Source organism: Betta splendens, chromosome 21 (genome assembly GCF_900634795.4).
Source record: "Betta splendens chromosome 21, fBetSpl5.4, whole genome shotgun sequence".
Classification (NCBI taxonomy): domain Eukaryota; kingdom Metazoa; phylum Chordata; class Actinopteri; order Anabantiformes; family Osphronemidae; genus Betta; species Betta splendens.
In genome coordinates this window covers 3,662,132-3,688,830 of record NC_040899.1, presented here as the reverse complement: position 1 = coordinate 3,688,830, position 26,699 = coordinate 3,662,132, and the positions used below count along the sequence as shown (strand labels likewise).

At 44.8% G+C, this 26,699-nt stretch overlaps 2 protein-coding genes and 1 long non-coding RNA gene across 5 annotated transcripts in view; 1 reads left to right on the top strand and 2 right to left on the bottom strand.

Moving 5' to 3' along the window:
• Positions 1-10,245, bottom strand: part of arhgap20 (Rho GTPase activating protein 20) — a 48,023-nt gene extending 37,778 nt beyond the window's left edge. Inside the window, exons 1-2 of one of the 2 annotated variants that reach the window (XM_041068951.2) lie at positions 10,173-10,245; positions 9,496-9,565 (exon numbers count right to left, since the gene is read on the bottom strand). The gene's annotated coding sequence lies outside the window, so the exon portion shown is untranslated. Of the gene's footprint in view, positions 1-3,326; positions 3,342-9,495; positions 9,566-10,172 lie in introns of those variants that run through there. The other variant, XM_029136109.3, reaches the window with a different exon arrangement.
• Positions 10,246-21,294: 11,049 nt separating this feature from the next.
• LOC114846900 (uncharacterized) lies at positions 21,295-24,616 on the bottom strand. 2 transcript variants are annotated; one of them, XR_008693487.1, is made up of 2 exons: positions 24,461-24,616; positions 21,295-23,230 (listed from the first exon to the last, which is right to left on the bottom strand). It is a non-coding gene; the product is annotated as an uncharacterized LOC114846900 (long non-coding RNA). The 2 variants fall into 2 exon arrangements; XR_003784135.2 differs by lacking the exon at positions 24,461-24,616 and adding an exon at positions 23,567-23,703.
• The window catches only part of rnf17 (ring finger protein 17), a 10,916-nt gene continuing 8,086 nt past the window's right edge, over positions 23,870-26,699 (top strand). The window contains exons 1-7 of the mRNA XM_029136104.2: positions 23,870-24,011; positions 24,530-24,642; positions 24,847-24,944; positions 25,133-25,214; positions 25,349-25,438; positions 25,997-26,100; positions 26,499-26,658. Coding sequence (XP_028991937.1) covers positions 23,945-24,011; positions 24,530-24,642; positions 24,847-24,944; positions 25,133-25,214; positions 25,349-25,438; positions 25,997-26,100; positions 26,499-26,658 — 714 coding nt within the window. The 5' untranslated portion in view covers positions 23,870-23,944. The remainder of the gene's footprint in view (positions 24,012-24,529; positions 24,643-24,846; positions 24,945-25,132; positions 25,215-25,348; positions 25,439-25,996; positions 26,101-26,498; positions 26,659-26,699) is intronic.

Here is a 26,699-nt window from a genome sequence, read left to right as displayed (position 1 = left end):
AGCCTCCGGATACGGTTGTGTGGTTGGCACCTTTACTGAAACTCATGCAGGACGTTGTTATCGGGGACTAAATCACACTTGTCTTGACCCCAGTGGAGGCAGATCCTGGGTCTTTTTCAGTTATTATAAGTTATTTCAGTTACAGGGAGTTTTCCTTCATTTATAAGATTTATCAGATAGTACAACATGATCTAATGAGTCCTGCTAACTGTTTGAATGTACCTCGTTCTGTGCAGCTCTCACACAAAGTCTCCTCAAGGTGCATCAGAACTGTATGACCTGGATGCTTGCCATGTGTTAATCCATCAGCTGTTGCATCTCAAAAAGGGCTTTTTATTTTCCTTTGCTTCTTTTTCTAATTTTTGGCTACAGCCTAATAGCTGTGCACCACACAGTTAAGGTTATACAAGCATCTTAATCATGGCAAATCAGCTGTATTGTTAAGGTTACCCAGAACCATCCAGAACTAACAAACCTCATAGCCAACAGGCTTGGAGTTGCCAAATCGATTCCAGATTTAATTTTTAGGAGAAACAAACACACGAGGCTGCTGCTGTTGCTGCTTCCATGTGTAACATCTGTCATTTAGAGAAAGCTTGAGTTATGAGAATACAAATAAAAGTCAGTGACATTAGTAACTTTAGGATCATACAACAGAAGAACAGGCAAACATTAGTGAAAAGACAAGGCAGCTGATGATGTGAAAACAAACACGTGACTGCATCAGTTGCGTCTTCCCCCTGTTACTAAATAAATCGGGCAAGTTTACATTAAAAAAAAGGCAGGAAGATTCGTCAACCTCCCATCAGCGTCATCTCATTGAATCTGGACAAACGGCGCTCTTGGCTGACCTTGCACAGTATCAAACAGAAAGATTTGCCCTTATAAGGACAAGATCCACAAATAAGGAATGTGTACTACTAAGTGTGTGTATGCGTGTGTGTGTTTGTGTGTGTGTGTGGGGGGGGCAGTGCTGAGTGACAGATGACATCTTCACCACCTACGAGCTGCAGGCTCTACCCAGAGGTTCAATGAGGGATTGAACATCTGGCGTGGCTCCTTCGGGCTATGATGCATCCTCTCACACACTCTTCATCACGCTCTCCATCTCCTTCACTCCTCCCTTTCACATCTCACCCTCTTCGTCTACGCTTGTTTTCTGGTCGGGTCCTTATATTTTCACCTCTGCCTCTGCGCTAAAAGTGTTTACCCATCTGCAATGCTTTATGTCGCACTCTAATGAGAACTGTAAATCACAAATCCCCCCCTTTGGGATGCAGAGAGGAATGTTTTTTGTCCACTGACCTCGCATGATGAGATGCTGTAGAAAGATAGGTCAGTACAGCATCGCACTGCTACAGCAGGATTTACATTACACTACTACAGAGACATTCAGGACCCAAACAAGCCAACACCTTATTCCAGAAGTAGGAATATGTTTCAGCAGCTACTATTTTAGTACAGCTAAGTGAAAGATTCACTCATGTTTCATGAATAATACAATGATCCAACATGTACCTAAAGTAACTTAAATACATGGTTTCTAAATTAATTTAATCAAATGCTGTCCAACACATTGTCCAGATCAACATACCATATGAGCCATTGTTGTTTTGGTCCAGAATACTGCGCAATGGTCTGACTCAGAGTTTAGTCACTTACTACATTCACAGCGTGTTGCATTCCTGAGTTAAATGGTTCAATGCATTTGAGGCAGTGTAGAAAGAAACGACACCTGAAAGGTTTTCATTCCAAAACATTTACGTATTCACTGTATTAGTCAGTTTTTCACTCGTTGCAGACTTACAGTACAGTTACATCCACATTCAGAACAGACAGAGCAGAACCTGTGCACGTACAGTAAGGAGGATGGAGGTTAACTCATGCAGGGAAGCACGTCGTCTGTAGAGAAATCAGGGTTGTGCTGTGACAAATGTGTCACTGCCAAATGAGAAGGCCGCTGAGTAGGAGAAACAAAAGGTCAAAGGTGTGAGTCACACGGGCTCGCTGTGTGTGTGTGTGTGTGTGTGTGTGTGTGTGTGTGTGTGTGTGTGTGTGTGTGTGTGCGCCAGACATGGTGTTAACAGCTTTTCACGGGACAGAACATGCAAGTTTTCAATGTGTTCTGGTTTGTTACTAAACGGTTCCTTTTTAGGAACTTTTGCCACCAACAACATCAACTCAATACAAATTTACGGAGCCAAATCTGCTAAATAAGTCCACTAATCTTAGCGTAGCAAGATGTTATTACTCCAGTTAAAAAGACTACGTTTAATATGGGAGTTTATTGTTTCAGAGCTGAGGGTGAGATCAGGCTGCCACCAGGTTTAGCCCCGTGCTGAGCATGTGAAAACACAGAGAAAAGGAGGTTCCTTCAGTTAATACACACTGAGCATTAGGAAAATAAACGCTCGTGTTTTAATGATTTTTAGATGTTGTGCAGGAAAAGAAAGCGTGGTCGAGCATTCACTTTTGTTTTCATGAGAGAGTTATATAGTATATATACATAAGTTATTTTCACTTTCCTTCTTCGACTGTAAAGCAGATTTTTCCCATCTGTGGCTGGTAAATGAAATCATTAGCGACTGTCGGATGCCAAACAAAATTAAGTTTGCTATTAGCATGTTTCCCTGGTGAAATTCCAGTTCACCGTTCCTGGTTGATGGGTTGTGCTCCTGGGAACGCCTACTGCCACGGTGCGCGTCTGGCAGCGGTGGACCCGTAACTAAATATTTTTCATACTTTTCTTTGGTGCACGTTTATTTGGCTGGCCTCATTGTGCACCACACCTGCAGAGCCGAGGGCAGCGGGGTGACACGCTGGGAAGCACGAGCTCAGGCAGAAATGAGGACGAACAAGGAGTGAACGTGGTAACGCTGGGCACACGCTGCTTTTTCGCTTGTTCCATCCAGATTTAATCCTGCCAGTCACGTTTGCATGCACATAAAGTGGATTACACGAAAGCTAATAAGAATGGCTCCCAGCATGAAAGTCTGGAAATAATACTGCACAGAACATCTGAGTAAAGGGTGACTGCGATTTTTAAGGTAAAGACAACATTGGACTGACTTTGTCTACTGAAACTCCTGACTGACCCTGCCTGAGTTCCTCAAGACTTTACCCAGCAGGTAAACATTCCTCTGTGTGTGTGTGTGTGTGTGTGTGTGTGTGTGTGTGTGTGTGTGTGTGTGTGTGTGTGTGTGTGTGTGTGTGTTCACCTAGATCAGTGCTGTTGACCAGGAGCAAGAAAGTGCCTCGAAGCATCTACTTTGTCGTTAGTAAAGTTTATGGAAGCAGAGACGTGTGACGGGGCGGAAACAACTTACTTTTCAAACAGCAGCCTCTCATACTGGTCTGTCACATTCTCACCTCAGCAACATGCAGGAAAAACACAAGGGCAACAATAATTAGTGTAATATATTAATAAAGGCAAGATTTAGGAATGTGAACCGCATCTGTGCAGCAGCTGGAATAAACAAATATTTGTCTGAAATTTGATTTGATTTGTTTGTTTGACTCCATTGCTGAATAATTTGTTTTAACCAAGACTCTTGTTTTAAATTAAAATTTCATGAACAAAATAAACATTTGCACTTTATTTTGTTCCTCATGATAAACGTTGTACTAATTTTCTTTTTGTTTTGTTTTTGCTGTAAACATACCCACACTGACCAACACCTGTAGTTTGACTCCCAGCACACTTACAGTAACAGGACCTCCTTCTACACAGATGCCAAATAGGACACTCCAATAATTGTGGTTCAAACAGGCCTTAAACCACAAGTTGGGAAAACACCACACACCTGCCGACCTTAAACGCAACCACACTGAGCCACAGAATCAGACATCCCCAAAAATAACCTCACACTTCCATCAGTGAAATATGGTTTGAGATTTTAGTAAATTGAGTAAATTCTGTTCAGTTCAATTCAGTTTATTTATTCAACATATGTATGCATATATAGTAACTGTAAATGGAGTTTTTAAAATAGTTCAACTGTTTTTACTTCCTGCGAGATTTGTAACAGGATGAATATCTGCACATAAAGACCCTGAACTGCTCCGACCCTCACTTGTACTGATGCAGCGCCCGTGACAGTGTTGACATAGTGATGATGGAACCAGATAATGGTGATCCAACGTGTGGCTCAGAAACAACACGTCTTATCGGCATTGGGAAAAAATGGGAAAGTCTGTGCTGTTCTTGGAGGTGACTGAGGTTTGTCTCGACTCAATATTTTAAAGCTAAGACTAATGTTACACTCTCAGGTTTTACTCGGGAGCAAAAACAAAAAGGGTTTTTTGTTTCCATGGTGTTACATACCTACAGGCACACGTACAGGCACAAAACCCCATAAAACCCCAGATGCACACAGTCCCAAAGACCTACATCTCTCCCCCCTCTCACCTCTAATCCCAGGATATTTATTGCTAAGATAAAGAGTTGAAATTATTCCTCCTCAGGGGAGCTTTAAAAATAAGGCCGAGCGGTAAGAGGGTGAAATATGAAATATGGCTTCTAAGTCAAACAAGGACAAATGAGCTGCACACAAGGGATACAGTCAAAACAGCTTCATCTATTTCTGCTACAGTACTTACAGGTACTGACATTAGAGTAGCACAGCTCGGTCCAAATCTCATCAAACGTTAGAAGTAATGCTTTGTTTCTGCTTGAGAAAGCAAACCTCTGGATGGAAAACAGCCATTTTGCTTCCCAAAAACACTTTTTCCGGGAAAGAATTTATTTTTAAAGATTTGCTGTGTGTGAGATTTGCCCTTTAACATCGTCCCCCCTCTACTCCACAATCCCACTGGAGAAACAGTCGAGGTGCACAGGGATAAATCAATTCTTCATAACCTATTGCTTGTGCATTTCAGTACACAAAGCTTCCTTCCTTCTCCTTTACAGCTTAAAACAACCACCCCAATAATATATTTGTTTACAGGGGGTTGACTTTTCAATGTTGAATTCATTTTGGTGTGAAGACATGATAAAAGACAGATTCACAATGAATGCAGCAATTTATACCACAGCATTTTCATTGTCATACCAGGGGCAAAATGTATAATTCATCTTGGCTATAGTGGTTTCTGTGGTGTCTGTCAATGTCTAGAAGTAGAAGAATATCAGGTGGAAACAAAAGAGAAACGCTGAACTCATCACTATTTCCAGGCTCTGATTCAGAGAGAAAGTCAGGTCAGAAAACGTGACTATACCGTTGTTTACTAGCAGCTTGCGACAGCTGATGTTAATCAGGGAAAGCATCATCTGGATTTGTTTTGGACAGCTGCAAAGTGACAACAGTGCAAGGTAGTAACATAATACTCACTAACCCAGATACTGCTCTAGTTCCTATTATATTATGCTTTGGCATTTCAGAAAGGAAACATGCAGAGAGCGCCGAGGCTGAGACGCAGCTACAGGTTGCCAGCCTGCTTGAATTATACGCTAGAAAGCTAGCTAGCACCGGGCCATGAGGATATTTCAAATTCAATGACATTACAGTTAGTAATACCAGGGAAGCTGGCCATGGCGAGAGGATGATGTGGAGCGGTCCCACTGGGAGATAAGTGAAAAGAAAAACAAGATAGGTTCGGCATGTGTGCAGATGAGCAGCAAACAGATCTGCCCCCTCACTGTGGACTGTTGTCACATCACAGAGAACACAAAGTGCATTGTGTCCTCGCGCTTTTTAATAGTGAGGTGATTGCTGCCTCTGACGGAGTGAGTGAACGCTCGAGCTCAACTGAACAATCAATCAGCGACGAGAACAGTAAAGTCCACCTCGAGCTGGAACATGTTAGCTGGAAGTCAGGGTCACAGAGGCATTTACTGTAGTACAAGCCAAGAAATAATAAGAAAGCGTCCCTGATTACTCCAAAGCTGTGTTTATTTATACGGTACAGTTTGTTCCCTTCTCTTCTGCTGTGCCACATGCAGTCATTAAAGCTAGCTGCTGGAGGCCTGTCTTGTTAACACGCTGAGTCTCCTGGTCATGCAAATGCACAAAGATGTGACGCACCAACCACAAACCGCTCAGGAAATACAGTTTTCTCCAAGATACTGGGGTTTTTCAGACTGTTTTATCCTCAGTCTAGGCAGCATTAATGTTCTCCCTTAGCTAATTTTATAAGTAGCAGATTCATGTCTTTTGGACACCAAGCCCTAGAAAGCTGACAGATAATTGAGACCCTCATTAATTTAATTTACTACGGCAATCATCACCCTGAAAGTTTCCTCTGACGGTGGCAATGTGATCATTATCCAGCTCCCTGGTTCACTGCCAGTGAAGCATTAGCAGCCCGGGTTACAGTTAGCTCAGAGTGCTAATGAGCCCATTTTTTTCTGCACACAGACAGGCTGAATATTATGTTTAATAACACTCCAACGCACACTGTGCCAATGGGTAAACGCTCAGGGAGTAAGGTTGGTGATTAGCAGCCAAGAAAGCGACAATAAACAAGCAATAAACAAGCAATTTTAAACAGTTAGACCTGGTCCAAAGATTTCATCTATGACTGGCTCAGAAGATAAAAGTGGGGTATTTCTGTAACTGATGTTGGTGTAAAACAGGAGGAATGATGCTGCCATGCGTTGCACACTAAAAGAGTGCAGGGTGGTGAAGCAGTTGGTATCATGGTTATTATCGGGTATTTCTAGGAAAGTGCTCCATTACATTGGCCTTAACTCTAAGGCATAAAGCGAGGCTAAATTAAAAACAAACAATGAAAAAAATTGAATGTAAATGATAACAAAACATAATTTCACAGCAAAGCTCTGTTTATCAGCAGGGAGGAGCCACAGTTGTTCTTGGCAGCGCTGCAGTAGTCCGCCCACATCAGCCATTAATAAACAGCTGGTTTATTATTGAGCTGTGTCCAGTAAAGTGTTGAAGCAAATGGGTCAGAAAATGTCTCTCACTTGGTTGAATGGGTTTATTAAATCTGAGAGATGTGTAAAACACAGGAAAGCTGAAGCTGTAGAGAAGCCCTGAGCCACAAAAAGGGTTGAAATGTAGTCCAGATGTGGTCGATGTCAAATGTACTCCTTCACTTTGGAAAAGAATCATTCTGAGTATAATTATTCTTTATTTAAGTTTGATGTGCACCATTTTAATCACTTACTATAAATAAATGTTAAGCTGTCCGTCTGTTAGTCAAGCTGTTAATTAATCATTTGTGATTAAAGAGACCAGATTTATTTTATTGGGTTAGGATTTCTGGTAAAAGTTCTTGCCAAAATATTTTATATAAAATCATACGTAATTCATTTCATAATTTATATTCTTTTTAAAATCTTAACTACTGCCAACTACTTGATTTAGTCAAAAAATATTCTTTTTTTACACATGCTTTTCTTGTCTTCAGAAGACACAGGGCCTTTAAATCCCATCAATTCTGTGGTTCTGATGTCCCCACATCATTTCAGCTCTTCTTAATTTTGAGAATAAAAAAACAATTAATTATAAAATATTTAAGATCACAATTCTAGTGTAAAAGTACATCTTTGAATCACTATAGAGAAGTGCATCATGGGTAACTGTAGGTCAGTTAATGGGAAGTCAATGTGCTCTCAAATTCTACCACTCCATCAAGCAACACTGTGTCAAACATCCAACTTCATCTCAGGGTTTGTGCAAATAACAAATTTGGTCAGGTGTAATGAATATAAATGAAAACCGCTGAGAAAACATCTTTGGCAATGAAGAAGCATGTTCCAACCCAATCAAACTGAAAACTATAGGATTTGTTGCAGCGATAACAAAATAATACAGAATTTACCAAGCTAAAGCAACGCCTTGTCCATGCACTGCACCTAAATCCAACTGACAGCACACGGCATGTGTCACGCTCTGTGAAATCTGGCTGCAGGCGGAGGGATAATTCTGAGATCTTATCTGAGTTAATTAACTGACTTTGAGCTAATCTCAGTCACAGGAGGGGAGTTTGTATCGAGTGCAGCATGTGAGAAAGGAGGGCTGCACTTACCCCGGGATGAAATTTCAAAAGGCCAGGTAATTGTTTTTTGATCGACCTCCCAAAACTTTTCCACTTAAGAAGAAAAACGAGGCAACGAGGGGTGAGTTATCCCCAGTGATGAACTGCATTCAGAAACACACTTTATATCCAAAGTCAACAGCTGTCCTGATGATGTATCATATGCGGGACTATACTTGGCGATTAATTTACTATGTACTGGAACCCAGAAATACATGAAGCTAATTAGGTGCAGTTACTGATGTTGGTGATAAAAAGCTTTTCCAAACTTTGACTCACTCATGAAATGTTTTTTTTATAATATAACAACCAAGCCAAGACAGCATTTGGTACAGTTTATAATCAGCTTGTAAAATAAATGGTTCTCAACTAACAAGTTCCTTAAGAAAAGAGAAGATACGAGAGTGAGGAATAATCGAAAGTGATGGGCACAGAAGCTTTCCGGAAAGAATAAAGTCAGGAAGACATTGGGTGGGCAGCTGGTGTTACGTTTGTGCTCTTGAGCAAAAGCAGATTCCCACTGCTTAAAGAATGATTGTGTAGCTGACTTCAAAATTTCTCTTCAGGGATCAATACTGTAACTACAACATTTACATTTGTCCCACATTCCTGACACTGGGAGCATAAAATGTGGCATAAAAACTCATAAACAAGCTGCATTCCTGTGGAAAGCTCAGCGGGAGAGCTGTCTAATAACTCTTCATACGAGTGATGAAGACAATGCAGCTGTAGCCAGAATGCTTAATCTCCATCATAGATGGTGGAGGGGGAGTGTTCCTGAACCAAATATGGTTTTAAACACACCACCTTGCTGGTCTGTCATCATGTTATTTATCTGTATTCTGTACCTACTGGCCCGCAGCAATAATAAATATGTTTTTTATTTAAACACTTCCAAAAGCTTTTATACAGTAAAAACTACTCAATCCCAGATGGAACAGTTTGATCCTTGATCTGTAGCCCATAAATATTCGGACACACATCCTTACTGTAAGAATACTTGTTTGTACTTATAAATCTTAGCAATGATGCAGCGCTTCAAACCTATGCACACACACCCTAAATAAGCAGCAGCAACCTGACAAACAGACAGTTAAAAGCAGAGGTCCCTGATCAGAGTCTCAAATTCTGGGTGGGATGAAGGGCAGAACTTCATGGCGGCAGCAGAACCACACTCAATCCCACTGGTACTCAGCTGAAATCCCCTCTGAGACCAGCACAAAGCTCCAGTGGCCCTCGGCTCCTCTCCACTTCAGAGGAACTCTCCAAACAATGCGTTCTGCTCACTCCTATATCACCCAGCCTCAGTTACTTTCTCGGTTTTCAAGTTGCGACATCACATATTATTTACATTTCACTAAATGGCTTTTCAAGAATAGAGTTTTACAAATGTGTTGCACGTTGTCATTGTTTTAACTGTAGCATACACGTTTCTTCTCCAGTCTGTTCCCTGCAGGTGCTGTTCGTGGTGTAATAAATAGTGGGCTGAACACTCACCACTCGCCAACCTGAATGTGCTGCAGGGCTGGGACTGCCTCCAAACAGTGGTTCACCTTATTGTCCAACACTGCAAAATCAGCAAGATTTATAAAGGCAGAAACATGTTGCTGTCTTTGTCTTTGTGCCTTTCTTCTTCCGCTTAACTTTTACACTAGGACCAATTATATAAGATCACTAATAAAGCCATTACTTAGTTTACAAATGTAACTGGATTATGCCACCTACGACAACAGAGAAAAGCCACCGGGGCCAAATTATGACACAGGAGAAAGCAGCCTTGTCATTATGTCAGTAGACTATCTGACTAACTTCTCACCTGGCTCTGCTTCAATTCTCTCTTTCTGCTGACTCAACAAGCCTAAAATGCTACCAAACTGGAAATCTAAAGAGATTTACATGACCTTTCAGGTTATTTTGGATTGACTCTTTATGGTTTAAAAATGTTTATTCACACGGAGTGATATTATGCATTGGACTGATTCGTGGTTTTCATGTGTCCATACTAAGGTACGCAAATTAGCCGTGGAGTAATGAGAAGTACAGTAGCTAGCTAAGAGCGCTAGCATTAGCCGACAAGCTAGCGAAGTATCAGCTACAACCAGAAACTTTTAATATCCATTTGTTAGCTGCGGTTTTGTCAGATGTTTAAATGTAGGCTGAATTTACCAATTTACCATGACAACTGCTGTAACCTTCTTCTTCTTCTTCTTCTTCTTCTTCTTTCCTCTTTCTTCTTCTTCTTCTTCTTCTTCTTCTTCTTCTTCTTCTTCTTCTTCTTCTTCTTCTTCTGTAATATCTTCTAGTGAATTCTTGTAACGTAGTAGCCAATCACTTAATCAGTCAGTTTTTTTTTATAGTAAGATAACCTTCTAATAATACAAACAATCTGTGAAGAACTAAAACTATATTATATACATAATTTCCATCAATAATTTATTCTGAAATTAAATCATTTCTCAGTACCAGAACTATAGAAAACTGGTTACTGAAGACACAAACCAAGATGGGGTGGATGAGATTTGCCCTGAGTACCTACATATTAAAAGTGCTAAAGGGGTCGACAAACCAAACCATTTGATGCCATGGGATTAGAAATGAGTACATTTTGAGTCTGCAGCCATGAGCTGAACACCATCAAACCCCAGAGCAGAAGATGTTTACGTCTTATGCTGTAAAAAAAAGCGAATCGCATACGGTCTCGCCCTGTGATGGACTGGCGACCTGTCCAGGGTGTACCCTGCCTCTCGCCCGTAGCCAGCTGGGATAGGCTCCAGCACCCACGTGACCCCGCACTAGGGAGTAAGCGGTTAAGAAAATGGATGGATGGATGGCATACGGTCTCACTCAAGCATGTCATGAACGGAGTTTTTCTTTCAGTTCCCTGTGGATGAGTTGGTTTGCAGAAACATCTGTGGCATGTTGGGGACTTCATCCTCCCGCGTGTTTCCTTCTCTGTGTTTTTTATGTGTTTCTGTCGTTCCACCCCCACATGGACGCTTTTTCAGAATGGCCTGTATTTTGAGTGTTTTTCCAAACTATATATATATATATATAGCCACATACGTCTCCAGACCACTAATCAGCATAGCCACAATCCCAGACATACTGTATCCAGGAGAACCAGCACGTGTTAGAGGAAGCCCTCAGATTGGTCCAAGGAGTAAAAATATCCTTCAGACGAAAGAAAAGGGAGCAGCTGTCTCCTAAGAAAAGTACAGAAGATGTCAGGAAAGAAGATCCAGGGGTCAAGATCTAAAAACTCTAGACTCTTTAATGTGTTAGAAAATCTAAATGATGAACGATGACTTGATATAATGTTAATCCTAGATGGAACCACAGGGTAAATTAACACAGTAGGATGATTTAAGCAGTGACACCCTGTGACTCAGTTTGTTGTGAATCACTGCTGAGCTGGCGACGTGGTCGACAACCACATCATTGAGACACAACAACACGCGGATTTGACTGTCGATGCCACACTCGTCTGTCTCTCTGAGTCCGACTGTTCTGTCAGGCTAAGTTTCGCTTTCTTGAAATAAAGGTTTTAAACGTTTGTCCTCATATGACTTCACTGTCTAGGATGTATTAAGTCAAAGGATAGAAAATATAAACAAATGTGTGGAGCCATGATGCCATGTAGTCACTGTGTTTCTAAAGTTAAATAGTGTCTATGGACATCATGTAGATCAATAGTTCCTTATTGGCCTGCTCCTCTTCTTCTGCCCTTTTAATTCAGCTCCAGTAGAAACTTTATCAGCCTCATCAGCTGTAAGCCTCCTGAGGTATTTGCTGCTGTGGCAGTGTTTGGTTATGAGATGATTAGTGGGATAAATATGTTCTGGGTATTCCACGTTTTCACAGATGTACAAGACTCAACAATTACAACATACCACCAGCGCTGCTCTGACGTCTGAGCATTCCAGCCTGCGTTTTTGTGTGTGGAGGGTCAGCAGAGGATGTGAAGCAAGCATTTGGACACCCAACTTCACTTCCCGGCTGTTTTACCACAGCCGACAACTCGACAATCAAGCCTGAGCACACAGCGCTGCTTCTGTTGCTCCACACGTTCACTGCGTGGCTTCAACCTCCGGCCTTCGGTCACAGTAAGCGTCGGATCTGAAGGGACACACCGTCTGAAGCAGCTCTGGAGTCTAACCTGCAGATATTCCCCATGTATCTGCTCCAAGATGGACCAAGATGACAGGGCACGGTCTCCTCGTCCACATCAGGGCTGCATCAACCCCGTGCTCTGCTAGAGACTCCACCACAGTCACACAGGCAGTCGTACGTGCAGCGTGGCAGCAGCAGATGAGCGCAGCCCCCGGCCTGAATCATCTCGTTGCATCAAGGCACTCGTTCCTCTTCCACTAAATGAAACGTGAAGGCCGCTGATCAGCAGCTGGCGTTGCCTCAGGGGAAGTCAGGAACTTGATCCTGACCCCTCCACACCGGACGTGTTAATACATGTCACACACAATGTTGATGCAGCCACAGCGTTAGAGGAGGTTTCACAATGTTTTATGGCATAAAATCCAATGTAAGTCATTCACGTAGGTACTCCACATTCACAGCAGCAGTTTATTATAATGACACACAGAGGGGGAGCTGGGAACGAGGGCAAAGTTTGCTGCTCCTTGTTTGTGCATGTGGCATCTATTTGGGTCAAAGATGGTTCACATTTTCTAATAGCCTCACAGAGTTTCACTCCAGCCACCAACTCGTTTGAGCTTAAGAGCTGGAAAATAAACCCATGCAGTAGTGAGGCCACAAGGAGAGTGCATGGACTCAGTGCAGAGCAAAGTGAGTAAGTTAAGAACAAGCGGCGACGTTTGAAGCTGAAGACACATTTTGCTCCCGTCTTTCAGCTGATCGCTCTGTTCGGGTCCCTGCTGTCACCAGGTGAGGCCTGAATGAGCAACACAACAACACAGCAGAAGACAGGAACACAGGAGGACAACAGGAAGCTCTTCAGTTATTTCTGCTTTGCTTTGTTTCATATCATCGTAAAGCGAATCTGGCAGCAACACTGATTAATCAGTTAATTTAAGCGGTGGCCGTGCTGCCTGACCTTCCTCACATGGACATGTCCTTGTTGACACCGAGTCTGTGTCGGGTAACGTGGAATTCACAATGTTTAAGAGGCTCCGAGGATTAGAATAATATTTGTCGTTCAGTAAACTCTGTATCACCCGTCCGTCTGCAGTTTACAGGAGTAGTTCAGTCCTGTGGTTTATAAGAGCTAATGGTGTGATATTGATGTCACTGGACACTTAGTTGCATTCATCCAAACACACGCGCTCACATAAACATGCAGACATACACAAATAACACAGATCTGAGTGTGCCGGGGTCTCGTGCTGCTGTTTGTGCCAGGAAAGAAGAAGGTTGTTGTTGTATGATTTAAATAACCTGATTCTTGGAATATCTGCGATAAAAAAAGAAGGATCTGTACCTTTAAACCGTTGAGGACTGCTCTGCACACACTCCTCGTCCTTGTCAGACCCTGGCACCTGCACCGGCTAATGCTAATGCAACCTGTCCACTGAGAGCTCACACAGCGACTAGCGCAGTCCGCGATGAGGAATGAGCTGCACGTGAGCGTCTGGAGACACAACAGACTTAATACAAATACTTCTACGCATGAAGTCGTGATTTCTATAAACAGAGTCTGATTTGTTAAATCCGACTTCTTCTGGTTTCTGTCTGAAGCTTGGACAAATTAGAACTGAGGTAGTAACAGTCAACTACGAGGATTCTAAACCTTTGATACGAAGTGTTGCTGATTCAACACTGAATTTAACGGGTAATGATTCATTTCTTGTGAAAAATGTTAATTATTTGTGTGTCAGAAGTAAGACAGCACATGTCCACCCTGTGTGACCTCCTTCTGCGTGGCTCAAACCCATGTTGTGGAGAGTTTAATTTCTCTAAAGACCCAGATTTGTCCTCTGTATAAAAGACAGAGCCTCAGAGACTCATTCCTGATTTCCATCTCAGTGATGTAAACGCGTGCTTCTATTCGAATGCCACACACAACTATTTAGGACTGGATCATTCTCCAGAAGAGTTGTGTTGTGTTTGTGCCTCTTTGCCTCAGGACTCATCTTACACACCGTGACTCCATATTTCATGACTTAACAGCTTTGCCTTTGCCTCCTGCCGGATGCGATGAGGGTCGAGACCTTCTTGTCCCGAAACACACAGCTCATCTGAGGGCTCCGATGGTCATGAGACGCTCCGACACCTCAGATGCTCCCATGACTCTTGTATAACTGCTGTTTTACTAATTGGCATGGGTTTTGTAACAGTGAAGCTTTTTGGCTCAAAAAGCAGAAATCAGCCAACAATGAGGAGGAAGAGGAGACAGGAAACAGCACATGTCACATGATTATGATTTCTTTTGTTCTTTTCAGTCGGGTGCATTAGGAAGAGTCTCTTAGATGTTGTTACTATGACAACCGGCAGCGTTTTCCAGCAGACTGGACTCATTGTGTTGTGTTGTCTGGGTCTGGAGTCCAGCACTGACCCTGTGCCTCATCAGACTGAGTCTCAGCTGCTTTTACACATGTGCCGTTTGCCCCACACCGTCAGGAAATCCCGTTTTCGGGAAAGTGGGACCTCCAGTCTGGCGCCTCAGACCCCTCGGCCGTCCTGACGGCTGTGAACATGTGTGTGCGTGATGAAGTGTACGTGTTGACAGCATTTACACCGCAGACGCTCAGCTGCTCCAGGGTGAGTGCAGTAAGTGATGTCTTCATTAAATGCATTTCTCAGGCTGTCAGCATCTCTATTGTCATCCATTGGCTCTACCATTGACTGGGTTATTTCTGCTTTGTGCTCGATGCACCTTGGTTCCATTCCTCACATCTAAAAATGCCACAACCTGAGCTGCCTCCAGCCTCCGACAGTGTTGACTTGATCAGACTTGACATGTGGGAAACGAGGCTCTTCTGCTCTCTAATTTCGCTGGCACATTTGAATTAGTTTAAAGGGTTATATTTCACGGCCGTAGCTAAACCGCTTCGCGGTTTTAACACAATTTTGTCAGATAATTATAGGGATAAATTTCACACTTTCACTCGGCTACTGCAGGTAATTACAGGGATGTGTTTCATAACGAGCAGAATATCCCCTCAATGCTCCACAAACTGCCTGAGAAAGAAGCAGGTGTTTGACTGAGAGGCAACACGTCACAGGACAAATCACACGAGATTTTAACTAGTGTAAACAATACATCCAATAAAGACAAATAAGCTTTTGTCACAGACTTGACTAGTGGCCCTCCAACTGAGATGTCTGCACGGCGCCTTTGCGCTGCCTACTTTTTCCCAGCCGGTTCAAGGATTTGAAGGCCTCGCAGGGCGGCTCTTCTGAACCTTTGGGCCAGTGTTTCCAAAACGGGCCAGACCCCTGAGAGCGCGTCACGTGTCCGAAGCCAAGGAGCAGGCTCGTCTATTCGTTGGTTGCATGAACATATACGGTCAGCATTAGTATAAGTTATATAGTATAGATTCTCAGCATGATCTGTATCTGACACTTTTTACAACATTGCAAAAACACTTTGCAGTTGTTTTTCGCACCGTTTAACGTCCATGTGTTTTAAAAACGATGCGCTCATTTTAAATTTGACGCCAGCAACACATTTGGAAACGTCTGACCCTGGGACCGGCCCGTGTTTTCAGCTGGGTTGTATCATGGCTCTGTAAACCTTCAGGACCTGAGGAGGTCGCTCGCTTCGCAGGATTTCAGCCTCTCCACAGTTCGCAGCGCTCTTTGTTGAATGTTTCATTATGGTGTGTGTGTTTTCACTGGGTGACAGGTCTGGACCGCGGCCAGGCTCTGACTGTGGAACCGCGCTGTAGTAACACATGCACAATGTGGTTTGGCATCGACTCGGCGAAATAAACGACGCTCACCTGGAAAAGAGGTGCGCGGCAGCACGTGCTGCTTCTGTAAATCCTTTTCATTTCCTTGAAGCGGCCACGTCTCAGGCTGAATGTCAGAATCTCTAAGGTGACTTTGACGAGTGGCCAGCAGAATCCAGGACTCTGCTGGATGAACAGATGTGCTGGTTCCTCAGGCTCTGAGCAGTGATGCACCCACATGACGCTGCCCTGAAAACAGCCTGGATGCTTCGTCTCCTCTTCAAAGGGCCGCATCCATACTTCACTCACTCAGCTCCTCTGGGGGCCTCTTTTTATAACCAGTCATCCTGACCAGTTGCCAATTAACCTCGTTAGCTGTGTGACTTTCTTCTCCGTTGGTTGCCAGCTGTTTTTCCACCACCAGGACGCGGCTGCACATTGAACGGCACCAGGGCGCTTCATGCGAGTGGAGGCGAAGGACGATGCTGAGCAGTGGCACATCCTTCTCTCATGAGCTCATCCAAACACAGACAGAAAGGTCATTCATTAGTTACGGAGGGGCCGCCGGGACCACGGATGGAGATGGAGCTGCAGGGAACGGCTCCTCTGACGCGTCGGCTGGAAGCTACGGAGCAGCATTCGGGTCCTGTATCTGGGCCGGGTTCTGGGGCAGACGGGCGTCAGGGGGCTGAGCAGGAGCTGGTTCTGTGGAAGGAAGTACGAGAAGCGACAGCATAATGCAATTTACTGTGACTGACAGGAGTTTTATTCTATGGAAACAAGAAGGATGCTGTTGGTCCAACACGTCCATGATAAAACCACACTTCAATCAAATGTTTCTTTGACCGTACAAACAGCACATCATTGTCTTATGTTAGAATGAAAGTGTGACCCATCCGTAAAAGAATTCCAGTTATTTGGAAAGTGCAGGCGTTTCCCTGAACATAAAAGCATGAACCTTTGAAGCTGAGTCCCTATAAATTAGCAGCATGATACTTATCAGTTAGCACAATAGCTTTGATTGACACTGGGCCTGTTCCTGTACATTCCCCCTGCTGGAAACACAGATTACACAACTTAAACTTCAGGCCTTAATGCCAAACTGACCCAGAGCAGGTTTTTATTTCTACATCTGAAAGACGTTTCCTCCTTTGTTCCTCTGCTCATCACCACCTGATCACAGGTTTGGTCCTGTGCATTTTCCCGGAGCCCTACTTGTTTCCCGCCAGGATCCTGACAGAGACGTGTCATCAGTGATGAACAGGCACTGGCAGCGTACGGTAAGTAGTCATCCCCTCCGTCCCAAATGACAGTAATCAGAGGAGAGGCTGGTTTTCTCTTCCTCCCTTTCCCCTCATAACATCACTGTTCAGCCACAAACACTGAGTCTGATTGTCTTGTCTGTGGTCGCTGAGGGCGGAAGGTGACGCTCTTTGTTCACGCATTCTAAACCAAATGCGAGGAGGCTGTTTTTAGCTTTTATGCTGAGTGGGGATATAATTAGACAAAAAGGGAGAAAATGAATGTTAGAGCATGGTGATATTAGAAATGGAACCTAAGGCAATGGTTTTTGACCTTGAAATCTGCATCATGAGCTTCTTCGTATTGAGGCCGACCGGTCAGACAGACAGGGACAAGAGGGAATAGGAACACATCAGGTACAGACAGGGCAGCACCAGGGTCAGTTTGAGGCTGGATGTCAGACTTTGGTGTTGGGTTTAATGGTCGCTTTCTAAGAAGAAAGAGGGAGGTGACACACATGAAGAGCAAAGCAAGAAGGAGAAAAGAGGAGCAGTTAGAACCGATGTAAAGCTTCTATTCCTGACAAAACCTGATTCAGTCTCAAGTCGCTTCCAGCTCACCTGGCTCAATCATCACGCGTCTCTCAGCGCTCAGAAAGGCCCGGCAGCAGTCGGTGCCGGTCCGGTGACCAGTCCAGAGGCCAGCCCCAACCCCCCCCCCCGGCATGACTCAGAGATGTGGGTCCTCCTCGTCTGGAGCTCTGCGTCCTGTCAGCTCTCCTCAGCGTCACCGCTTCCAGCGAAGGTGCACGGCGTCGCGGCGCCAAAACCCGACCAGCCGCTCTGTTCACAGGGCGACGGCTCAGGAACGTGGCCGCCGTGCTCACGCGTGTGCTGTAACCTGTCACTGACATGTGCTGTCAACAGGGCTTCGGCTCACCTGAATTCCTGGTGCTCGCTGCATCATTATGAGACAAAGCAACGATGCCTCAGACGACAGCGGGCGGAAGACGCAGTCACGCTTCATCTCAGGAGGCACGTTATTAGCAGCATTTCAAGGCCTCAAGCCTGAAGTGGAGGATTATAGAGACAAAGAGACTAGAATGAAGACACACCACATTAAAGCCACTGGCAGCTCCAGTCTGAGGCAGTGACGTCCGTAGAGGCTGCTGCTGAGCTTTACGACATGGTCGCTGCAGCACTGTTTAATACCTGGGGCTCATTAAATCTTTCTGCAGCTTTCCTGGTGCCTGCAAGACGATATCTGCGACATCTCACGTTCTGACACCAGCTTTTAGCTGAAGCGCTGTAACGGCATTAGCAGATGTGAGCCAGGACAAACTCTGTGACTCTATTTCTAGATAATGTGCACATGGGGATACTGACGTCACCCACTCGGCCCACACATTCTTCTCTGTCCCGCTCCCGGTTAAACTGTGGCTGTCGCCAACACTGCCCGTCGCCATGGCAGCAGATTGTTTTACAGGGCGGCGGCGGCGGCAGGCGGTCTTGGTGCTGCACACATAGAAGTGGTTCCATGTGTGAGTGGCTGCGAGCAGGGGACAAGTGATTAGCGTCGGCACAAACAGGGCGGGTGTGGGTCCGATCTGAGCGGCTCACCATTATCCTCAAACTAATAGACAGTGAAAGATCTGGAAGAAAATGAAGGAGAATTCATAAGCGATTAACTAAAGTCAGAATTCCAGCTGATTCGGCACCCTGGAGCTCATTAAATGAGAAATAACACAATGCTGCTGCCTAATGTTCCCATCCAACGTCTGAGTTTACCAGAAACCAAGTGGTTGTTGAGGACATGGATCCCAACGCTCAGAGTCGCTTAGAAATGTGGGTGTTTTACGACCGAGGAAGAGTTCATTAATCAGCAGGACCCGGCTCTGAGCACTGAATCCCGTCGCCTTCCACTGCAGCAGTTTTGACACTGTGCGTTCTCCACGCAGCGAGCCACAGCAGCTGCCCTCAGCTGGATCCACATCAGTGTAAGTTCCATTGGGTTTAAGGATCAGACCCTGCTGCAGCGTCATTCAATCCCCTGTTGCTTCTCTTTGTTTGTGCAACGTGATTCAAATATTCATATTTGCCTTAAGAAAAACATCTGTGATAAAATCTCTGAAGCTCAGCAGGGGGTGTGTTGCATTAATGCACATGATAGGAGCTGTTCTTTGTTAAAAATAATTCAGTTTTCTTCCACAGAGTCACATCCTCTCAAAACATTCGCCCGGGGCGATTTTCTCCCGCTCAAACAAAGCGAAATCTGCATCAAGTATGATTTATTTTGACTTGAGCAGCCATTAAAACGTCCTCTGGATTTCCAGCAGCTGGTTTCGTTCCTCCCAGTCAACCTGTGCTGCAGCACGATAGCGTGACGTCAGCGAGGAATGACAGGCATTCAGTCGGCTTTGGCCGTGGAGCTTCCTGGCGTCGGTGACTCGTCTGTGGAGAAACGAACGCGAGGCCCCATGTGTGGAATCGCACCAGCCACCAGCGAGTGGTGTCAGACGGAAGACGTGTGGACGCTCCATCTGACGTCAGGATGCTCTACATGCTGGTCAATATGTGTTCATTAGCGAGCGGGCGCTGCTGGAATAGATGGTGTTCCTAATAAAGTGGCTGTGTATACTGGACATTCATCCATAATTAGCTTGTGATCACGCTGTCTCATGCCTCCTGCTTTAACACCACGGGAGGTGGAACCTGAGATCCGATCGCTGGGGTCGCGTCATCCGTGGCCTCCAGCCTCTCTCACCACGCGGCCATGACGCTTGGCTCCACATGCGCCCTTCGTCACCTCCAGACGATCGCCCAGGTGTTTTACTGCAGACGCTGTCACGCTTGACTGCGGCTCTGACTGACAGGAGGGCGGCCCGGCTCCACCAGAGGCTGAGTCTCTGCCCGCTGATGGCACCGCTGTCACTGTTGGTCTGCAGTGACACAGGGGGAGGGCGATAACAGAGACTGACTCACTGCCAAGGTGAAAGGAAACACAAAGGGGTGTTTGAGGTGGCGGCAGAGGACGCTTCCAGCAAACAGCTTCCTCTGTGCTTGTTTTGGAGGAAGCCCCTCATCATCCCCTCACACTCTGGCAGCACATTCATTGATTTGATGCATTGCATTCGTTGGACGTTCCCCGTATGCTCACACACAGGCTCATACACTTGATCCATGTCCACGGTTGTTTACAGCGTTTGGTAGCAGGTGTTCCACTCGCTTTGCGTCTGTCTGTACAGCTGTAACATGAAGCCTTATTAAAATGCACAAATAATATCCGGTGACTCGTGTCGACATAAAACCTTGTGCGAGCCGGTGTCAGCGAAGCAAGCACAGGTTGCATCATTTTGTTTATGCATCGACAATGCACAGATCCAAACAATAATTATTACTGAAAACAGCTGTGCTGAATGATTTGTACTTTATCTAATCATCGCACGCTGATAAATCAGAGAATTCCTGAGTCTTGCTCTTTCATTTGCGCCTTCTGTTTTAAATTCCAGATGAGTCACAGGAACAGCTGTCCCACCGTCTGATTCATGGCGGAATAATGAAGGTGGAGGAGCTGCTTCCCTGTGTTTGCCAACGATCTGGAGGTGGACGGCATCCCAGTCGTGCCTCTCGACTGATGTCATCTCCAGATTATCTGTCAGCGCCGGCTTCACCTTCAGTCAGCTGCTAAACTGGGGCAGAAACAGACGTGATGTGCAGAGCAGAGACGGGAGAGGATGAGGGATTTGTCCTTTTAGCCGCTAACGAACACTAAACATCCTGGTTTTTAATGCTCCTGGAACACTTTCATCATTATTTCCACTGGGGGATATTTCCGAAATAGGTCGAACTTGTAGAAATAGTACCTCTAATTTTATGCAAACAAATAACAATATAACAGTGATTGTTTTCCGGCAACAACATTTTTTTCTAAAAACTACAAAAAGCCTAATGGATTTGGCTGCAAAGCTCCAGCGTCTTCATCACTACGACCTCCCTCCAGGAGGCTGAGACGCTCACGGCCTCAGACAGGTAAACACTCACAGCAACAAACAGAACAATTACGCTGTCATGATGACGGTGCCTGTAATTACAGGAACTGGGTGCATGTGAGGAAAGGAGGGCAGAGCTTGAGGCCTGAGGCCGCTTTCCTGCTTTCTTACACAGAATTTGTCACAAACGTGAGGCACGGGAACAGGCAGAGACATTTTAATCTGGACGGATCAAGCGGGATATGTATATGTTGGTGGGAAGCCAGTGAGGGATCATCGATGCAGCCATGATTCTCACTGGCGGTAGAGCTTCGCTGGTCCAAGTCGAGCTTATTACAGATGAACTAAAGCTGGAATCAGTACATTTCATGCACACATCACATGTATCTGTCCTACGTTGTAAAGGAGAATTAAGAATCTTAGAGTAAAGTGCCATCGGTACAGTATGGATCCATATAAAATGATTAAAATGATATAGAGTGTAGCAAACACACAACCTGAGACTAAACAGGATTCACTTCATCACTGAAAAGGACCCAAACCTTAAAAACCAATGGTCAAGGCAGCATTGACTCAACCTGAGACCTGTGGGCATGATGGGGAACATCCCGCAGCCCCAGTATCACCATCATCTGCATCGTGTGTATTGATGCGGTCAGTTCACGTGAAAAAGAGCAGTCACGTGTGTGTTTGTGTCAGCTGACCTGGATCTAATCGGGACCACTGTTCTCTGGCAGATCCACGAAGCAAAGTCACCTTTAGAAGCGTTCAGTAAAGCAGAACGGGCAGAATGTGTAGGGTTTTTAAGCATCAAGAGAGAGTTGCACAGATTTGCTGCGCTTTTGTGTTGTAGGTGTGAGCGGTCGTCTTGCTGTTGGAGGAGAATCCTCCGCAAAATAGCTCCGTAGGTCTTTCTTTGACCAGACAAAAGGTTATGGACGGCATTAAGCAACTGTCACGTACCATCGGCCATGCTCTTTTCATGCTGTGACCACGTGGCCTGCGGGGGGCAACCACTCAGAGCCCATCCCTGAGTGTCCTGGCTTTGTGTCTGCTGACCTTTCTTTGTTTGTTTTGTCAGACACTCAGGAGGGAAGACGCTGTTCGTTTTACTAACACGGGGGACATTTATTCTAGCATCTCTTCCTTCACGCACCTTAAACGCTCATCTGACGGCTCCCAGGACACATTTGTCTTCTGGAGGGCTGTCAATCCAATTAAACCATTCCTGGTTTGCTATATTTCTCTTCTGAGCCCTACGGGAGCAGCAGGGGGTCCATGAGGTGCACACACAAACAGGCGGCTTCCTCTGAACACCACCTCCCTTCACACGACATGACCCACAATAAATTGTTGAGGAAATAGCTGGATAATAACAATGAAGCAGTTGGATGGTTGTTCTGGGCTTATGTGAGACATCAGGGGAGAGCTAATGAGACCACACAGTTTAATTAGGAGCTTCAGTAATGAGTAAGTGATGTGATAATGGTTTTAGGGGGCGGGGGTTATTGTTCCTACACAAACACAGGGGAAATCACCCGAGGATGGGAAGTGACCCACATTTCCGCAGAGGAAAGATGGGGGTAACCCCCATTCCTCCAACAGCCCGCTCCCCAAGCATCTCTCTGATTGGTTCATTACCTACAGTAAACACGTCTGCGACCCCCCACCCATGTGCACACACATGCACACACACCCTCCCCCCTGCAGCCGGTCTATGATCACCCTGCCCTGATAAAGACCCACGTCCAGATTCCTTCACTGATCAGATTCATTCGTAACTGCAGCTGAATTCAGGCTGTGAACTTTGTGCATTTAATTTGTATTGCATCATCTTCTTGTGTGGTTCTTTGTGCTGATGTCCAGCTCTACTTCACAGCTGGAGGTCTTCTCACACCTCACATCAGTGTTAGGGGCTGGATTCATTGTGCTGGTAAAACTTGTGTCCAATTCTGGGCGTGTTGTGGACCAGGCCGTCTACCTTTGCCGTGTGAAGCCTGCGCTTCGCTGCCCGCCATCAGCCGTCACCGCGGGTTACCGCCGCCTCGCTGGCTGGACGCGGTCCTCAGGCGGCGGCGCTCACATGGAGGACGCGACCACATGCTGCCGCCAGGTCTGCTGTGGAGGCTGACAGCGGCTTCAGAGGGAAACAAAGGGATACGTCACACAACAAACAGGAGGGCTGTACAATGTCACAAATAACAGCAAATGAAATTAATGTAATTAACTGGGTGTCTTAATTATGTCTCATTTAGCTCAGACACTCCAAATATACTGCTACTAATTATCCCCTTGAGGTCCCTTTGTGATTTTGGGTCATATATGAACAAGCGTTGTGTGTTTTGATGTGTGGTATGGTCAAACCACATAAAGATGCTTTCCGAACGTGATGTCACACATGCAAATTCATTTAAGTATTATTTATTTTCCACAATATCCATCAAAAAGCCCAAGCGTGAGTAATGTACTGTACCTTTGTGAGCCCATCCCCTCGCACACAATCCGTGTATATCTTGGTCTCTGGCGCCCTCTACTGTTCAAATCCGTTTTACACGCTGAAGTTCAACAGGTTTCATATTTTTATTTTGGTATTTTGGCATTTTGGTCCGGGTCCAGTAGTTATACTTGAATCATATTTTGAGCTTTTGATGTAATGTTCACTCAACGTGGTAATTTGAACCTAATTCAATAAGGCAACGCTAAAGTAATCGAAGTTTCCTCCTGTCAAAACACGGGGTTCTGAAGTGTAATTTTCCATGACCGCCACTTAACGAAGCGACGTGGTCACGTGACGAAGAAAACCAACGGACCGCACCTGCTCTGCTGAGACGAAAAGCAAAACTCATGAGACATGGACAGAGGCGACAACCCCAGCGCTGTCGTTTGCAAGTTATGTGGAGAGGCTTTCACTCTCCCTGGTAGGACGTGCACTCATATTCTTACCGTCTTTTGTAATAAATGAAGTTGGAAAAGGAACCCCAGTAATATTAGCGTAGTGTGCTAACTGGTTTGCTAACGCTAGCTAACAAGGGAGCTGCGTCGTTTGCTAGCCAGAGTCAAAGCACGTGCTTAGATATAAGCAGGTAATTGACACCGCAAATATGTAATACGTGTTTGTTAATATTAACCTGGTAGTTACAACCAATAATCTAGTTTTTGGGGTTTTTTTTAGGTTTGCTTTTACGGAAGTAACAAGCTAATGTTAAGCTAATATTACCTAATTAACATAATGTCGCGCCAAGACGGCAGCCTGAAGCTGTTTGTTAACAACGTACTGATTTTAAATATAAAAATTACAAAAACTGGGAAAATAATTCGCGAGGTCCAGACACGTTTACATTGGAGATTGAGAATTTGTCGAGTTTACTTCTCGAACTTGGAGATTCCAGTTGATGAAGTCATCGTACTTGTCTTCATTGAGCCGTTACTTCTCCAGAGGCTGAAGCTGACTGCAACCTCCCTCGGGTGCTGCTGTGTGGTCACATCTACTGCACGTTTTGCCTGCGGTCCATTCAACACGGCGGAATCATAAAATGTCCCACATGTGAGGTAAAACATTCCAAATGATTGTTCTCGCTACTACTTGCTAAACCTCATTTCAGAACAATGGGTTCTCCAATTTGAACATATTTTCTGTCTCACCCTGAGAGTTTAAAGGGACGAGTGAATCTCACTGTGCAAGTGGTAAACACCCAGTCATGTAACAACATTCTCACTGTAAAATAGAACAACAACACAAGTTGCTTTCTGTAGGTTGACTCGACACTTCCTGAAGATGGCGTGGACGGCCTGCAGGAGGACAGCAGGATCATTGGGCTCATCTATACTGCTAAAATCAATAAAATGAAGAGGTACAAATCTGTTCCACACAGTAAAAAGAAGCACATATTTTAAACAGCTGTGCCTCCTCCTTGACTAAATAAACATGCATAATAAAATTCTAAATCCAAGCATAAACTGGTTTTGACTTTTTTATATTTACATTTATGTCTTTTTGACCATGACCATTTTTGTTGTCGTCATCTTCCTGAATCTTCAGGTATGACGGATCAAAACATCGAAGGTCAGTCAAAGCAACACCATCCAAAGACATAAATGCCAATGTTGAGGATATGGTTCAGGTAAGTGTGGGCATTTGGTAGAAAAAAATGAAAGTTGCAATTGTGTCAATAATTTGGGCTATTAATATTGAAAATTATAAAAAAATGACTTTACTTTAAAATAAAAAAAGCTTAAAACCCTTTTCTTTTTTTAGCGACCTCATATAGAGGAGATTGAGAGGACAGTGGATGAGGCATTGGCCCAGGCTGCAGAAAATCTTGCCCAACTGGAACATATCCATGAGGTAAAAGCTGCAGTAGTTTGAAAAAAAACTATGCTCCTCACACAATACACTATGGACATCATCATCTAAGGGGAAGAATAGAATTGTAGATGAACAGAAATAGTAATGGGGGCGTTTTTATTAACAATAAGTGGTGCCATCCTGGACATGGTCAAAGAGCGACATCAGGCTGCCCCATACAACACCCCCCAACCCCCGCGAGCACAAGAAGAACAAGAAGTCTCAGAGCAGGATGTACTTTGTGAGGAGGCTCAGGTCCTTCAACGTCTGCAGCTCCATGCTGAGGATGTTCTATGAGTCTGTGGTGGCCAGTGTCTGTGGGGCAGCAACATGAATGTAGCAGACAGTAACAGACTGGACAATGTGATCAGGAGGCCTGGTTCTGCTCTGGGGGTGGAGCTGGACCCCCTACATGCTGTAACTGAGAGGAGGATGCTGGTCAAACTCCTCTCTATCCTAGACAACACCACCAACCCCCTACACAGTGTGCTGGCTGGACAGAGGAGCACCTTCAGACTGTATGTTGGAGTCTAAATTTTCTGTATTTGATCTATGCAGACTCTGGCAGCTGGGTTGGCTCAACAGGTGACGAGAGAGAGAGTTCGCCTGGAGACAGAGATCAAGCAAGTTTCAGATATGGCTTTACATCGTGTCCAGAAGTGGTACGTTTCCAAGCTGTCAAGATATACTTAAACAAGTAAAAGTTGTACAAATGTATAGGACTCGCATTGAATTTCACATCTGCTGACAGATGCTACAGCAGATTTGTAAACTTTTGGTCTGTCAAAAAATTCGTCCATCCATCCATTTTCCATACCGCTTTATCCCATATGCGGGGTCGTGGGGGTGCTTGAGCCTATCCCAGCTGGCCGTGGGCGAGAGGCGGGGGACACCCTGGACAGGTCACCAGCCCATCGAATGGCAACACTCTAAAAATATTAACCAAATTTTGTTATAATGTTGAGTCTCGGAATGAGCCACCCACTTTTAAAGCCAAAATAGGCAACTACTTATAGTTGTATATTGTTACAATCACTCTTGTGCCGTTGTCTGTAAACAGGAGAGATCTGCAGCTGGCTAAAGTGGAGTCACAGTTCTCCATCAGCAATGCGCAGGTAAGCCATGTCCAGGAGAGGCTGAAGTCCCTGCAGCTTGCCATGCAAATGGCAAGAGAAATACGCCGGGTCCCCTTCCTGGAACAGTATTGCACCCTAGACAAGGTATGAAGGTCTTACAGCTTTATTTCAGAAAAAATGTGTTT